This window comes from Vigna unguiculata, chromosome 3 (assembly GCF_004118075.2).
Source record: "Vigna unguiculata cultivar IT97K-499-35 chromosome 3, ASM411807v1, whole genome shotgun sequence".
In the NCBI taxonomy this organism is placed as follows: domain Eukaryota; kingdom Viridiplantae; phylum Streptophyta; class Magnoliopsida; order Fabales; family Fabaceae; genus Vigna; species Vigna unguiculata.
Genome location: NC_040281.1, coordinates 47,029,929 through 47,048,774, shown reverse-complemented (window position 1 = coordinate 47,048,774; position 18,846 = coordinate 47,029,929). Strand labels below are relative to the sequence as shown.

Here is an 18,846-nt window from a genome sequence, read left to right as displayed (position 1 = left end):
AATTGAAAAAAACGCATGAAAATATATGTTAGAAGTACATTGATGTTTTTCAATTGAAAAATTATAAAGCGACTTTACGTGTGAATTGATGATTACCGCATTCTGAAATGCAGAACGGATAGGATATAGACGATAGAGGATCCGGGGTCCTACTTTAGAAAGTGAATTGAGTAATAAAAAAAAGTCCCAAACTGGCATAATTAACTACTTATAACTAGCTACCTTTTCCCACCCAACGCAGCACACAGTGTGTCTGTGTATATAAATAGAGATAACTCGCTAAAGCAGTTACGGAGGATTGAGGAAACGTTGCAACAAACATGACAAAGCAGAAAGAGAGAACGAAAGAGAGCAAACTCAGCCACTACATGAAGGCACCCTTAAGGTTCCTCAAGAAGGCCAGAGACATGTACGTCCAAGGCATGATCCACTGCTCCGCCCAATTATCCAACGTCGACGCCGCCATGGGCTGCCCCACCGCCCACCCCTCCATGCTTCCCAGAAGCTTCAGCGTTGGCTCAGCCACCAGATCCGCCGCAAGCGACGACGACTTCAAGGAGCTCATAAGGGCCGCCTCGCTCAGAACCTATGGCACCGCCTTTGACTTTGGCGAAGCCGCAGCCATGAAAATGAAAATGCCTCGGAGTCGCAGCGTGGGGATTGGAAGGATCGACGAAGACAAGCCCTGCGAATTTGGAGATGATGAAGCGATCAAGGTCAGACCCAGACCCAATGTTTATCCACGAAGTAAAAGTTATTCTACCCGCAGAGCGGCACCAGGGTTGTTTTAGTTAACGTTAATGTTTGTTAATTACTATGTTTCTTTCTCCACTGCCAACGTAAGCAAATAAATTGTGAAAATCGTTCATTTAAAGCCCCGGAGTCTGGCTGTTGAGACCATACTGTTAATTATGTGTGAATTAGTAGCCATGAAAATAAGGAAGTTTTTTATTCTCGATTATCATTATAGGAACTCGATTAAAATGGTTAAATTAAACCAAGTAAAACTTGAAGTTGAAGAATTAAAGATGTTATGGAATGATGAAGACTTTTCTACCAGAGCGATAAATAACAGAAAATGATACACCGCTAAGTTACTACCAACTTTCAGAGCAAAATGGGAATGTCAAAGCAAGTGGTAACAATGTAGAACATGGTAAATTCAAATGAATTTCTGATGGCATATTTTGTTTGAGTAATATACACGCGCATCTACTCTCTTAGCCGAAGTACTTTTGATTTTATTAGCGTGGATTGGTTTTGGATAAAAATGTAAGGTGGATGCGTGAGTTGGGGCATCAACTATCAAGTTGATGTCCATTGATGTTGTAATTTAATTGTGAATGGAGAGTTACGTGCTGAGTACGTAGAGCGCAGCGCACTCAATGTCTCTCTTTCCAATTCATTGCGTTGCGTTAGCTACTTGAAATTAAATTTTACTTATAACAACTTACAAGTATGGTTCTGCTTCAAAGTAATATACAATATTATTAATTAGTAACCTAAGTTAGAAGTTTCATTCTATTTTAGTGTCTCTCGGCATTTTAGACTTCTGGATAAAATAAGTCTCAGATTTGGTAACAACGACGGAAAAGTGGGGTTGCATTGGCGTTGGAGAAGGCACCTATTTGTTGCAGAAAAGATAAAAAGCACAACAGATTCTTCCGAGTTATGGAAGTTAGAGGCATTGCTACTTTCGGTAATTCTTTAAAATCTTGACGTATATTACATGTCCACAATCATTATCGATTGCCCACTAATAATTAATAGCAATATTTTTCACCAATTATTTTCTGCTACAAAGCTTGCAAAACATTTATTTTTTTATATTTTCTTACAGTATTAATTGTCTCTTGATTCTTTTTCTTAACCATATGTCAAGTGAAATTATCCACAACTACACGGTAAAGACTATATAATAATTTTTCCATCACTAGAATAAATACGTTAAGTTTCTTTAATATATTATAATTTCTAATTAGATAGCTAGTGATGCACTTATCTCGTGAGTATTTATAAAAATATAAGTTTGACTCTTGTTAGCAAAATAAATTCAATCAAAGTAAATAAATAACTTAGGTCATAAATTCTTAATTTGCAACTTAATTTATTATTCCATGCATCCATGTGTGTCATGTTGAATCGTCTTTGACATGAATTATTATAAGTCTATCATGTAGCCAGTCAAATCTACTAAAAATTGAAATATTTTTCTCGACTTTGTTGATGAAAGTTTGAAAATCTTAAGTTTTTTGTTAATCATTATAACAACCTAATTTTTAGCATTTTACCAATACTAATAAAAAAGCATTTACATAATTATATCATGACATGAGCACAACCAAAACTAAGATGATGAACAATCATCCCACTACTAATAAAATTTCAAAAGTACTTCAAAAGAAAAACACTTGAAATAAAAAACTAATGCATCATAATATAAGCTTTGTCTATTCAAAACTAACTACTCGTCTTAGTTTATCTACCAAACTAATCTCATAGCTACTCCTTTGTCACACCTACAATATCATCTGCTCACACAAATAATCATGATCATGGTTAATAATAACATTTATAAAATACACAAGGTAAGCTAGAGATGATTTAAAACTTACAAGTTTTAAATAAATAAATAAATAGAACAAGGCTACTAATTCATAAATCTGGTTATTCACAAATAATATCAAAACATCTATCATCCACATTCATATTATCAAACTTTTACGAATCATTTAGCATATATCATTATTGACACGACCTTTGAATGACTGATGTATTGATTAGCACCCTAAGATTTTGCATTTGTCATTGTTCAGTCACTTTCGCTTCACAAGAGTTATAGCTATAAGATGTTCGATCTTATCCCAATCCATAGAGTATGACTAGGTGAATTCTATGTCTATCGAGCTTGACTTCTGTCGACATTCTAGACAAGAATATCCTTCGACTCTCACTTCTAACCTTTTCCTCTATTTGATTTCAAGGATTAGTAGAGTTAAGATAATCTTATTTCAATCTTTATCGTCAATACATCTCATACAAACAACAAATCACAAACCAACATGATAGTTTTCCTCTTTGGAAATAACTAACTTCACAACTCTTTGTACAATCACTTATCACCCATATTATAACCTATAAATAAATTTATAAATAATTTATTTTTGTATAATTAAACTTTTGTACGCTTAATTTTTTACAATGATATGTACACCTATATAGTTAAATTTCGCAGTTTACTCAATTGGCCCATTTTGGTATTTGTCACTATATTCTAAATTATTAATTGACATAAAAATATGTATTTAAACTGTAACGTTAGGGACTAATTGCTCAAACCTCAATCTCTTCAAACAATTTCTCACCAAATTAACTTAACTTAACAAATCAAATAGCCACAGACAAAAAATCCCCAATTTTTACATATTTAACACAAATGACTTCATCAATTGTAAATCATTTGCTTAAACAATTATACAATGCCAAATCAAACTAATTTTTCTTATCTCTATTTGAGTTCTCAACGAACTCACCCTTACGTCCTATGTTCCTCCAACAGCTCTAAAGACACAAATAGAAATTTTGATTTAATGATGTGAATACACCTTTTTATTTATAAAAGATCAAAATTTTTAAAGAGTTTGTTTTAGACACATGCAACACCCTTATAGTCACCTTATGGTCAAACATATATTATCTCAAGAAATATACGTGTTCAAATCAGTCAAGATTTTAGATATAAGCAAGAGGGTTACTAGAGAACTATGAGATTAAAAAGAAACTGTCTCACAAATAAAAGTGACTCTGCTAGATATCTTTATTTATAATTTTGTCTTTGTTTTTCTTACTAATAATAAGATGTATACCCATTTTATAAGACTCATTTTCTCTAATAATTATTTTATTTTACATTATTATTATTATTTTTATTTAGGGTCTCACAATCACTATTTTCAACTTGATTTTTATCTTGTAATTGTTCGAGTTATCTAGCTTTCTATTATTTGAAAGGATATCAGTTATTTATTGTAATTTTTCACTCAAACCATCCTTACGAAAATAAATTTGCAGCATTTAGGTTACAAAAATCATATATTTTATTTTCTTGTTATATTTAAATATAACTTATACTTATTTTATTCTATTTAATGTTTTAATTTTAGGTAATGAAAAAGGAATATTAAAGTTCGCAATGAATCACGATAAAAAAAAAAAAAAAAAGAAAGACCAAAGAGTAGCCCAAGATGCAAAAGAGTTTGATCACCTTTCAAGCAAAAAATGCACTGACCACTTTTTTTTTTCATATCGAGCATATAAAGACAGTTACTAAAAGAGAATCTGATATCTTTTGGTTAATTTTTTTTCTTTTTGCAGTGTATTCACCTATGAATGTGCTTTATCTCTCCCTTTTCTTCTTGGAGTTTTTTTTTTTTTTTACAAATGACAAAAATATGGAATCTGACGTCTCTTCAAAGATTTATGAACTTTTTTTCTTCACGTCCTCGTTTTATGTTTTTTCTTTACTCTTTTCTTGTCTAGTAAACCCTCCTTGTTAAGATTATAATTCCAATGTAATATTCTTTTAATTGAGAAAATAATGAAATGATATTTCTTTATATTTATTTTAACATATTAAGAGTTCTAAATAAAAATGAACATAATTTAGTTTCAACGTTTTCCTCAATTACATTAAACGCGTTTTCTTTGAGATATGAGATTTTCATTATTCTATTTAATTATTAATCACCATTAATTCAAAATCTTGAAGTCCAGATTTTTTACTAATTTTTTTTTGTCTGCTGAACATTAAAAATATACTGTATTTATATTTTAAATATTTTTGTAATATATTTTAAAAAATAAAAAATAATAATAATTAATGTATTATAGAAGTACAATATAAAAATATAAAAAAAAATCTAACAAAAAATCTAAATTTCAGATGTTGCGATATCCATTTAGAATTATCTAGGAACCAATCCTTATCAACATATTTAAAATCTAACTAACTCAATCCAAGTCATCAATCAATTCCTGAATCGACAAAACGAAGCATTAATCAAAAATCAATGGTAATCGCAAAATGCAAAAGAAAGATGAAAATCGATGAAATTGCTTAGATCTGTCTCTTTCGCAAGGAGTTTGCCATGTGTTTGACGTATTGTAAGAAAAAAAATTAGATGCACGCAACTGCTTACTTTTCACGAGCGAAGTTCACCATTTCATGTTCTACCTTCTTCCTTTTCGGCGAGGGAAGCGAACAAAAACAAAGTTACGGTTTGAGTAGGAAGGTGCGATGCGAAGAAATGTACCCCACTTTGAAGTGCCCCGTGACAACTTCGCATTGCCAAATGCATGTCCAAGCTATATTAAGTGTTTTAATAAGTGTCTGATGATAATTATTTACTAATATTCTTATTTAGTATACAGGTAGTTTGTTGTTTGTTCATGGTTTTTATAAATTATAATGGGAAAATAAATAATAAGCTTGTAGAACTAAAAATTTATGGCATAAAAACAAAAGGCATAGAGCATATATATAGTTTTGAAAGCAAATAATGTTTTTATTAAGTAAAGAATTATATAATTATACCTAAATATTTGAGATGTTTTAACCTATTTACAAAGTATATACCTATTTTATTTCCCATTTACATCATATATTCGGTACGTATTTAATCCAACTAGCAACTATCTCAATAACATAAGTGCATTTCCTCACTTTATGTTCTTTTGAAACCCTATAATTATGCTCCATAGAAGATTTTGTAATTTCTCTAACTATTTGAACGCTTATGGGAAGAAGTAACATACATAAGCAGGTCAAAACCGATAGTTTTTTTGTTTTCATTGCAAACTTTAACTCAACAAATGGTAATAGGAGCAATCTCTATAATTTCTCCATCGGACATCAACAAAACATAATCAAATGCTATAAGGAAGTCAACTTCATTAATAATGAGCAAGATGGCTTTCCTAGTAAGTTTTTCCCTTATGATGGTGTGGTGGTGTGTGCATAAAAACAATAAATATAATATATATATATATATATATATATATATATATATATATATATATATATATATATATATATATCAACATTATCAAGAGTACAAGTGCACGTGCAATTTGAATTCAATGCTTCAAACGTCCACCTAGGCTGATAATGTCACTTTAGTTTATAATTAAATGCAAACATTATCTTACAAATAGGTTTTGTGAGATTGAACTAATATTAAAATCTACTTCTTAATATGGTATCAATGTAATAAATTAAAACTTATTTTAATAATATTTGTTGTTTTTTAGATTTATTACTATTAAAAGACTTATTATTTGTTAAATTTATTGTTCCATAGTTAATATTTAATTTCATGTTTGAGATATAGGCATTACATTTTATAATGCAAACCTCCTAAAATCAACTTAATCCTAGTCACTTCTACTAGCAATTACATGAGAGGAATTTTCAATCAGCATGAAAAACACCATTGTTATATATATATATATATATATATATAAAAGTTATGAGAAGGAAGAATACATACAAAAACGCGTATAAAAAGTGTTTGGTGTAAACAACTCAAAGAGAGTTTGCTTACTGATTTATTATAACCTTGTTCAATATATAGAGTACAATGACTGATCATATAAAGGAAAAAGTAAAACCTAATCAAACATAATATTTGATAATAATTAAAGAGAATAAAATATATGATATCTTTATCCATATAAATAAAAGCAGAAGATATATAATATTCTTATCACCCCCTCTCAAGGTGGGCATGAAGATTATAAAGTCTCAACTTGAAAGTAGCAACCCGAAAAGCATAAGGATGTAATGACTTAGTAAACATATCACCAAGTTGATTTGTAAAAGGAACATGGAGAAGGTGGATAAGGCCATCAACAAGCTTTTGACAAATAATGTGACAATCAAGTTCTATATGCTTGGTTCTCTCATGAAAAGTGGAATTTTTGACAATGTGAATAGCGGAATTATTGTCACAAAAGACAGTGTAGGGAGTGGGGATAGAAATATGAAAATCCTGAAGAAGGTATTGAATCCATTGTAGTTCGCATGCTAGAGATGTCAAGGCATGATACTCAACCTCAAAAGAAGACCGTGAAATAGTGATTTGTTTCTTAGACTTCCAAGCAACCAAAAGAGGTGTCTAAGAAAACACAATATCCATAAATAGAGTGTTGAGTAGTGGCACGTTGCCCAATCAGAATCAGAAAACGCCTGAATTTTAACAGAAGTTTAGGATTTATACAAAAGGTCATAGCCATGAGCATATTTTAAGTACCGAATGATTCGTAAAGCCTGCTACACATGTGGTTTACTGGAAAAGAAACAAATTGGTTGAGTTGTTGGACAACAAAACTAATATCAGGCCTGGTGTTAGTTAAGTAAAGTAATCATGCAATTAGATGCCGAAAAGAAGAAGAATCTAGTAGAGGAGATCCCTCGTCAACATGAAGTTTGATAGAAGGATCATATGGCGTTGGTGCACGTTTAGATCCAAGCATCCCTGCCTCTGAAATGAGGTCTAAACAATATTTCTTTTGGTTCAAAACTAATCTATTAAGAGAACGAGTAACTTCAAGGCCAAAAAAATATTTGAGAGGGTCAAGATCTTTAATATGAACTCTATAGTGAAGATGAGCTTTTACAGCATTAATTTCAACAATGCTATTACCAGTGAGAACCATATCATCGACATAGACCAATAAAACATAATAATAGAGGAGGCAGATTCCTTCACAAAGAGAAAGTGATCAACAAAGCTTTGTGTGTAGCCAAGAAGAAGTAGCTCTGAAGTTAATTTTTTATTCCAATTACGATTGGCTTGTTTTAAACCATATGGAGACTTGTTAAGCTTACAAACAAAATTTGGTTGGAAAGTGAAAGACCAGGTGGAGGCTTCATATAGATCTCTTCATGTAAATCTCCATGGAGGAAAGCATTGTCAACATCCAACTGATTGATAAACCAATCACTAGTAGTGGCCAAGGCTAAAATGATACATATAGTAGTAAGTTTGACAACAGGAGAGAAGGTTTCAAAATAATCAAGCTCCTCGGTTTGAGTAAAACCTTAGCCACCAACTGTGCTTTAAACCTATCAACTGTGCCATCTGATTTATGTTTGAATTTGTAATCCCAACGGCAACCAATTAACTTGATGCCTAAAGGATGAGAAACTACAGTTCAAGTCTGATTTCTGTCAAAAGCATGTAACTCAGCATCCATAGCCTCTTTTCAGCTATCATGTTGAGCAGCTTCTTTGAATGAGAAAGGTTCAACTTGGGCTTACATATTATGACAAAAGACAATATGATCAGGAGAACAATTATCATAAGAAACAAATAAATGCATTGATAAGATGTGAAAAAAATAGAGCATGAAGTTGAAGCAAGTTTTTCACTTTATGAATCAAAAAGAAATGAGAAAATGCGGAAGACAATTTAAATCTGATACCATATTAATATATATATATATATATATATATATATATATATATATATATATATATATATATATATAAGTCATGAGAAGGAAAAATGTGTGCAAAAAGTGTTTGGTGAAAATAATTCAAAAAAAGATTGTTTACTGATTTATTAAATTCTTGTTCGATATATAGAGTATAATGTTTTATCATATAAAAGGAATAATAATACTTAATAAAATAAAATATTTGATAATAATAAAAAAAAACAAAGTATATAATATCTCTATTCATATAAATAAAAACATAATATATATAATATCTTTATCCACCCTAAAAGACAAAAATTACATGGTCCCTACTAAATCCTCCCTGTTAGCAACGAAATGCAGTCGAAGTCCCTATTGGATCCACCTGTAACATATACCACGACACATGCAAAGGCTACTAACCAACTACTTCAAAATTTGCATATATAATTTCTTCCCAGCGTATACACCTCACCACTGCTGCTACAAAATCCAAATGAAGAAACAGAGTCAAACATATTCATTGTAAATTCAAAAAAGAGGAATACACCTTCACCAACAGACGATTGAATTATGCATTTGATTCTAGCATACCTCTAGTCACCCCTGCTTCACCAACAATAACTACACCAGATTCCCTTCAATTGTGTAGTATAGTACATAATATAGCTTTCACATCAGTTTGATAACAATAGAGTAATACAAAATAGTCACAAAAATGATGATATCCGCATATATTAAAGGAAAATAATAATTTGACAAAATTTTATTTAATAAACAATTATTTTTGTAAGAGAATCTTTGTTATTTTATTTTTATAACTTCCATAAAAAATTAAAAAATTACTCTAATTAATAACTTTTGTCAACTTTATCAACAAAATATTTATCAAAAAATATTTTCCCATAGTAAAATCAATATGATCCAATATTTAAATCATGACCAACTTCCCACTAGAATTTTCATTTCCGCTTCATCAGCATAGCCCAACATCTCATCTTTACCTTGATAGAATTCGTAACGAATATTAATAGATATATGTTGATAATTAATATGGATATTTTACTTATTTATTTATTGATGAGATAGGTACAAATATAATGATATTTAACTCGTGGTTATTCAGTATCCACTAATTATTGTTTGTAAATTTTATTTAAATATTTTTTTCCAAGAAAATTAAATGATAAAATAAACTCATTAATGAGAAAAATATTAGTTATTAAAAATTATATTTTATATATTTATATTTTTTATTTAAATTTATGAAATTGAAGTTATTAAAAATATAGTAGTCAAGGTAACACCACTAATACTAATGTAGGACATAAAATCACTAAAAAAGCTCCATTATCATGTTGAAAGATATTAAACCTCGTTACCGAACATAATTCTTCTTTATTGAGAACCGTTGAAAACCGTCCAAATTTACACATTTATCTTTTAACTAATTTTATCATTATTATTATAATTTTATTTGGTAGTTTAATGTATATCTTAATTAAGTAACTCTATTTAATATTTTATTGTTATTTAGAGTTGTTAAAAGGTCGTTAAGAAAAAAAGAGTTGTGAAGATAATTTTTTTTTTTATTTGAATCAAGATTGAGAGTGTGGATTCTTGATTAAATTTTGTGTGATATCCCTCTGATAAGTCTTTAAAATATAGAGATAAACACTAATTTTAATGTTTTAAAATATATTAAAAACTTTGTTAATAATACACTAATGCCAATTTATTTTAAAGACTCGGTAAATGAATAACACTAAAAATTCAATAGAAAATTTAATATCTTTCTCATGTTGTTCAGGCTTTAATCTCATCTCATTGATATTCAAGGTTGAGGCTTGAGTGTTATGTATCCTTTGGATTTGGATCTATACCAAATTGGTTCTACTAAAGGCTATTTCTTCATGCACCCTATCACAAAAATATCGGTTTCGGAAATTTTTATCCGGAACAGGGATGGGTCCTCCTTCCGAAAAGATATTTCTGGAATTGATGAGTTTGTCCTGGAAAAATATTTCTGAAACTGGTCTATAGTGTTTCGGAAAACAAAATCCAGAAATTCACATATTTGATTGGGGGGTGCAGGAAGAAACGGCCTCTGCCAAAACCCAAACCAATCTTGATCCAGTAAATATAACCCTTTTTGCATGCTCGGACTTTAGTCTCATCGATTTTCAAGGTTGAGGTCTAAGAGGGGTCTTTCTTCCTACACCTTCAAGTATTTTTTCTGTATCTTCAAAATATTTTTAAACTTCAAATAAACTTTTTGATCATTTAAGGAAATTCACGAACATCACTCTCCAAAATTTTTACTGGATGTCGACTTCCGGAAGTTTAAATATAAGACTTCCGGAAGTCAAAATATATCACTGAAAATTGACTTTCAGAAGTTAAAATATATCACCGAATGTCGACTTCCAAAAGTCAAAATGTATCACCAGAAGTCGACTTTCGAAAGTCAAAAATTATTACCAGAAGTTGACTTCTAAAAATCAAAAAACATTACCGGAAGTTGACTTCCGGAAGTCAAAAAATTAATTCTACTTTAAATATTTTTAATTCTTTTTAAAATTTATGTGTTCTAACTTTTATTTTAGTTTTTAAAACACGTATTAAAAATTATAAAATATATAAATTTAAAAGAAAAATTACTTTAGAAAATAAAAAATAAGAAAAAAAATGAAAAAAAATATTTATATATATATATATATATATATATATATATATATGTTTATATATATATATATATATATATATATATATGTATATATGTATATATGTATATATGTATATATGTACATATATATTTTGATTTTCGGAAGTCAATTTTCGGTGATATGTTTTGACTTTCGGAAATTATATATTTTGACTTCTGAAAGTCGACATTCGAAAATAATTTTTGGGTGTGATGTCCGTGATTTTTCTTAAATAGTAAAAGGGTTTTTGTGAAATTTAAAAAAATTTTGGAGATGTAAAAGAAATTTTGGAGCTGCAGGTAGAAAGACCCGTCTAAGAGTTATGTACCCTTTTGATTGGATCCACGCAAAAATTTGAACCCAATGAAGTAAATGTGATCTTACCAATCCTGATCTAGTAAATGTAATCCCCTTCGTATTCTTCTCAGGCTATATCCTCGTCGATTTTGTTTATATGATATTTTGTTTTTTGTAATTTTGTTATGAATTATTATTAAAAATATTTGAGCTAAATTCTCCTCCACTAAGATAACGCATGTTTGTAAAGAGTATCCAAAAGGAACATGCACTAGGAGCACGAAAGACAAGGGAAAGGTTTTATTTTAAGATCATATATTATTATTTTTTTGGTTCGTTTTTACTGTGCCGCATAAGTCACAAAATTTCCTTATATCTCATTTAATTTTGTTCTAATATTAAATTAAAGTAATCTTTTACTCATCTCTTTGTATCCCACAATTAAATTTAAATTGAATGTACTTTTTAAGAGAGCGAAAATATAAAAGATATTTTATAGAGATTTTGAGTTTTTTTTTTCGCATAAACTTAAGTGAAGACATTAAAAATAATTTAATTTATAATGGAAAAACATATTATTTGACTGAATGTTATTCATCAGCTGCCTCTTGGAACCCGTTCGTCTTTTGTGGAATGTTATTCATCAGCTGCATTCACTATCTATTATTTAATTTTTTATTCACCAGTTATTTTCTTGCATTTTAATTGAAGATGAACTTTTATATCTAAAAAAAGTTAAATGCTTAATCATTTTTAATACTAGCAATTTCTATTGCATCAACTACCAAAAAAATCTGGACATTTGTGATGTAGAAAGGAAAGTCAAAGTATGATTCATCTTTCACATTTTTATTTGCATTAAATAAAAATCTATATATTACTAAGTTAATGACATGATTCCCGTTTAGGATTTGGTATTTAGCTCCATATGTTTGTTTAGTGTTTTTTTTTTTTTTTTTTTGAAGATAAAGTTTTTACACCCTTCAACATATATTGTGATTTTTAATTAACCGGGCAAGTCTTTGGTCTTAATAATATTTATCATTACATAGATTTTAATGCAATTTAGGGGTGGAATCATAAGTCTTTTATTTAATCTATGCATTACTTTTCTTATTGTTTTCGTAAAATTAACATAATTAGAACAATCCAATATGAATTCACCTACGTGTTAATGATACTTGTTCTTTTAATTTACTTTATCATGATTTTTAATTTATTTAGCAACTGAGTTGATATTTTGTACGCTAGAGTATATAATTAATAAGTATTAATGTCAGGTATAACCAATAACTGTGTCTACAGTGATTCATTACATTAAATATTGCAATTGATGTTGCTAATGGCCTTGAATTTTTGTATGAGGATGTTTCAAGGCAAATAATTTTAGAGGCTTCAAGACATAATAAGTGGTTATAATTTGGATGAGTGTTGCATTCTTCATTAATCTAATTTTCAGTATATATATATATATATATATATATATATATATATATATATTTTTTTTTTTTTTTTTTTTTCTTGTTGATACGTTTTACTTCATGATGAAAAAGTGTTTGATTTGAAACTCCTTAAAGATATTCAAGTAAGAGATATTAATCATGTATCTACTCATGGGAACAAAAATTATATATTTTCTAATAAATTAATTCACATGTTATTTTATATCTAAAATTTTATAATTCTTGAATTTGAAGGACTTCTAATTCTTCAAATATTATTATATTACACACACATATATCTGTAAATAAAAAAAATATTTGATAATATAAATTAAGAAATGGTGGAATCTTTTGTTTCCATAACTTGGTAGATACATATTTTTTTTCTTTTACTGGAACGTGTTTAAAAAGTTTTACTGTCAAAAACTTTAGCATTAATGTTCTAAGATAAAATATATAAGATTAAGAGAAAAATGTATGAAAATTAACATAATAAATAATGCAAAATTCATGTGATAATCGGAAGTCTCCTACCCTCTACCCGTTTTCTTATTACTTTAATATTAATTTTAATTAATTTTTTATAAAATAATAAAAAAATTACACTAAAGGAAACATAATATTATCAAATATTCAATATTAGAAGGAGGGTTGTTTCTTCGATATGAAATACTTTGAAATAAATTATAATTATTTACATTTTATATTAGAATACCAAATAAAATTTCATGAGAACCAAAACATTTTAAATTTTTAAACATTAATGAGATTTTATTTACAAATTTAATAATTGTTTTGGTTCTCATGAAATTTTATTTGGTATTATAATCTAAAATGTAAACAATTATAATTTATTTTAAAGTATTTGATATCGAAGAAACTACCATATTTCTAGTATTGAATATTTGATAATATTATGTTTCCTTTATCATAATTTTTTATTAATTTATAAATATTAATTAAAATTAATATTAAAGTAGTAAAAAAATGGGCATGGGTACGAGTCGTTACCCGGTGGGGATGGGGATGAGGATGGGACAAAAATTTAATACCCGTTGAATTTGGGTATGGGGATGGGGATGAATTTTTTTTACGGTGATGGGTATGGGATAGCGAAACCAGTACCCGCCCCGCCCCGTTGCCATCCCTATAATCAATGGTTGAGAAATAACAAAAATTGTTTTAGCGAAACAAAAATGAAATAAAAATTAATAATAATAAGTAAAAAATTATTATTTTTTATATTACCTAATAAATGAAAGGTTTATGTTATTAAACACTTAAATTGAGAATTATTAAACATTCTCATGTGAAAGGAAAATATACAATAAATAAAAATATTAAAAAATAATAGAAATATTCAAATGTTAGAAATAAGTTTTTTTTAGTTAACATACATCATTTTAACATAATTAGATAAAGGTTATGATAAGATAAAAAATATATTGGAGATGCGAATGAGTTTCATAACAAACCAAATAATTAAAAGAAATAAAAAATAAAAAGTATATATATATATATATATATATATATATATATATATATATATATGTATATATATATATATATATATATACATATATATATATATATATATATATATAGTTACTTATTTAATTGTGAATATTTTAATAACTTAAATGAGAATGGAGATATGACGGAGACAAATATTATGGCGGGGATATGTACATCTCATCTTCATACCCAATTGAAAAAATCGGAAATTTCTCATACCCATATCAATACGAGAATTCTTCGTCAATACGGGGATGAGTTCAGACAATAAACACAAATAGTTTTATTTGTCATCTCTAATGCTAATCATTATTATTTCTCTATATATTTGTGATATATGCGTGCCATCACGGACTTCATCATTAAATGAAAACAAATTAAAATATTATATCAAGTAGATTAAAAATTGGAAAAAAAATGACCATATAAGTAAATTCAGATAGTCATATTCTGCTCTTTTTTTCTTTCATTGAAAAAAGAATAAAATAAGATAGTATTTCATAAATTAACATCAATCCGTAATAATTACATTATAAAAATCGATATTTATACCTATGGGAATTTCTCAACATATATATATATATATATATATATATATATATATATATATATATATATATATATATATAATTTATTAAATTAAAATAATAATTTTAAATATTTCTTTAAATTTAATCGATTTTTTCGATTTTCCTGTTTTTTAAACAATTATTTTTTATTTATTTATAATATTATAAAAAATCTTTATATTTAATTTTATAATTATAACAATAGATAATACTTTTATTATTTATTATTATAATGCGTAGGTTAGTATTTTATTATTAATATTTATTTATTTTTATTATTATTATTATTATTATTATTATTATTATTATTATTATTATTATTATTATTATTATTATTATTATTATTATGCATAGTTGTTTTTACTACTATTCATGTATACAACGTGAATAGTAAGATAATTTGTGATTTCTATAAGTACATTATTTATAATTTTTTTCAAACAAAGAAATAACAAATAAAAAGCTATACTTTCAAGAAGAACAAACTTAAGGAAGAAATTAGTAGCAATCCTTAACTTAAAGTTAACAATACCCGATACTACTTCTAATTATATAGGTTCACAATTTTATATTTTTAAATGTTAGAATGTTACTTAATAATATTTAAAATAGTTTTAATGTTTAAAATTAAGTTGTTTGTCAAGTTATATACGTTGATACTTTATTCTTTAACTACTATATTTATAATAATATTTCGAGAATTATGTGAACATTTTAATTACACTATTATAAAAAATAAATTAAGTCAATTTACTCTCATTGTAATGCAATAAATATATAAAATAAATTGCAAAAGAAAATCGTAAGTGAAACAACCCATGGCAAAATTCCTAGCTCACCAAAAAGTGAGTCAGATTGAGTTGACCCTTTTTTAGGTCAACCCGTGGTGAGCCAACCCGTGTGAGCTGAGTTGGCTCACTTTGAAACACCTACTTTTAGGTCTTGGGTCCATGTGATAAGACATGTACGGTAACATCAACGAATATCAATCAAATAATAATTTATCTTGAATAAATAATAATAATAATAATAATAATAATAATAATAATAATAATAATAATGTAATACCAAATATCCTTTAAATATTTGGTATCAAAGAACGTCAAAACGTAATCAAACTACCGAGATTTGTCATAATTACCTTTAATATGTGAATATTTGTCTTAATAGATGTATCTTAGAATATTTTGTAGTCATTTTGGTGATAAAGCTATTTGGGCCTTATTGGACAATGTTACTTAGTATCAAACTACCGAGATTTGGTATCAAATATCCTTTAAATATTTGGTATCAAAGAACATCAAGACGTAATCAAACTACCGAGATTTGTCATAATTACCTTTAATATGTGAATATTTGTCTCAATAGATGTATCTTAGAATATTTTGTAGTCATTTTGGTGATGAAGCTAATTGGACCTTATTGGACAATGTTACTTAGGATCATCTATTGGACCGATATATAGAGTTATAATTAATTTGATAAATAAGTAACATTAGAATCTAAAATTCTAAAAAGAGTTTAGAGAATAAATTTTGTTAAATTATCTATAATAATATATAAAGATGATTCGTCCACATTTTATAATACCTGTTTTACCCTTAATTATTTTATAAATAATTTACTTTTAACCGTTATTCTAAATACTTATTTGTCTTAAACCATTATTTCAAAAAAAATTATATATATTTTATTTTTTTCAATTTTATATCTAACAACTATTTTAAAATTAATTATATATTTATTATTGATCTTGATTTAAATTTCTTAAAAATTAAAAAATCGAACACATAGGCGTGACATATGTGTTCACTTGTAATAGCATAAAAAAAATGAAACTTTATAAAGGTTTAGATATTTCTTTACTTTAAATTTATTTATGTGTAAAACTCCAATTATTATATGAAATTGTGTAAAATTACGTATTAAAACGTTATTGACTTTAAAATTCCTCTTGCCAACTAAAAATAATTAAAGAAGAACCTTGAAGCTAATAAATAAACCCAACTCTCGAAAAGAACTACCATTGGATTTTTTAAAATATAATTAACGAAGAATTTATTGAGAGATTTTCAAAAGTTCAGTTACTGACAAAATTACTAACAAATTTTTTTAAAAATCAATTATTGATAATTTGACTAATAAATTTTAAAAATATCCTGTGACGAATTTTATTATCATATGTTCAAAAGTTAAAGCGAAACTTTGATATTTATTTTATGGACAAATATATTCATTAATAATAAAAGTTATGCATTCTCAAGTACAAATTTATTATCCATGAATATTTATCATTAACTAAAATCTTAAAATCTGTTTGATAAATATTATTTTACTGACAAATTCTTTTTCTATAGATACAATTTCGTTGACAATAGTATTTTCTTCATCTGAATAAGATAGAATATCAAGGAACTAAATAAATTCATAACTCGTAACATGCACTACATATGTTAGTAAGGTGCGATAAAAAACATAAGAAAAAAAAATACTGAGTTAATTCATTTAAGACTAGCACCTAATATTAGATACGGGTAAGTTATGTTTATATTTTGTGAAGTCAACATATGTGATTATGATTTCTATAAACTATTTTAATATAATCAATTACTATAATAAAATAAACGTTAAAAACAAATTTGAAAAGTTTAAAATCAATTGTAAAAGCTAAAAAGAATTGAAATAATACAAACTACACTTTAAATATTTTTATCGGATCATTATCTTGCTAAATTACTAACCCCGTACAAATGCACTTTAATAATGTTAAAAACATTCTGCGAAGCGTCAAAACTTAAGGATGAAACACGTAAAACATTTGTATTAGGCCTTCAATGGTAAAAGGTTTAAAAAAATATTTAGTAGTAATATTTTTTTATTAAATTAATTATAAAATTATGTTTGAGAAAAAAATGTCACATAGTTTTTTAGTATTAATATATTTATATTAAATTAATTATAAAATTATATTTAAGAGAAAAAAAGCCTCAATATTTTTAGTATTGATATATATAGCTCTCAAAACAAGTCTCTCAATTCGACTCACACGGGTTGACCACTTCGTGAGCCAACTCAATCTAGTTCGTTTTTGAGTGAAATTACAATTTTTTTTTCAATCCTAAAAAACTAAATTATAATTTTGATTAAGATCTAAATAAAGTTAAGACATATTATAGGTTTATAGGTTCACAAAAACTACCTTCAATTGAAAGAAAAGGCACTACAAGTCAAAGAAAAGTAAAATTAAGTTGATAAGTGACTTTGGTGTGTCATTTTAGTTTTTGAATTGAATTTTTATTTTACACGTTTACACAATTGTATTTGTTCTAAATATTTATATAAAGTTGTATCGTTCTTTTTACGCCAAAAATGGATCAATTACACTAGTTTAGAGAGAGAATTAAATAAAGAAGAGCATTTAGAGTTTTCATTTTTTTAATATAATTTAATATTTAAAATTTATGGGTGAGTTTGTGAGCCAACCTAATTCATCATGGGTTCAATCTAGGTGAGCCGGGTTCTTAGTGGACCAAGTTCATTTTTGACTCGTATCGAAATTTATAATTTTTTTAACTTAACCCGACCCGAACATGGTGGACAAGGTTGATTAGTGGGTTATAACCCTTTTTGACACCTTTATATACATATATTATCAGTGTATGTTAATTTTTATTGGTATTAAAAATGATATTTGATGAGTTAAAATATTTTTCAATAAAAAATTAATTTTTTTAGAAAAAAAAAGAGTGGTTAGTTATTTTTATTCTCTTATAATTAATATTAATTTCTATTTTTTTATTTTATCTTGAAATGACTTCTCATCTACTCATTTCATTT

General features: G+C 27.0%; 1 protein-coding gene across 1 annotated transcript; it reads left to right on the top strand.

Moving 5' to 3' along the window:
* Positions 1-259: 259 nt before the first annotated feature.
* LOC114177411 lies at positions 260-964 on the top strand. The gene has a single exon (XM_028062737.1). It carries the CDS (start codon positions 321-323, stop codon positions 789-791), a length of 471 nt encoding a protein of 156 aa, XP_027918538.1. The 5' UTR covers positions 260-320; the 3' UTR covers positions 792-964.
* The last annotated feature ends 17,882 nt before the right edge of the window (positions 965-18,846 follow it).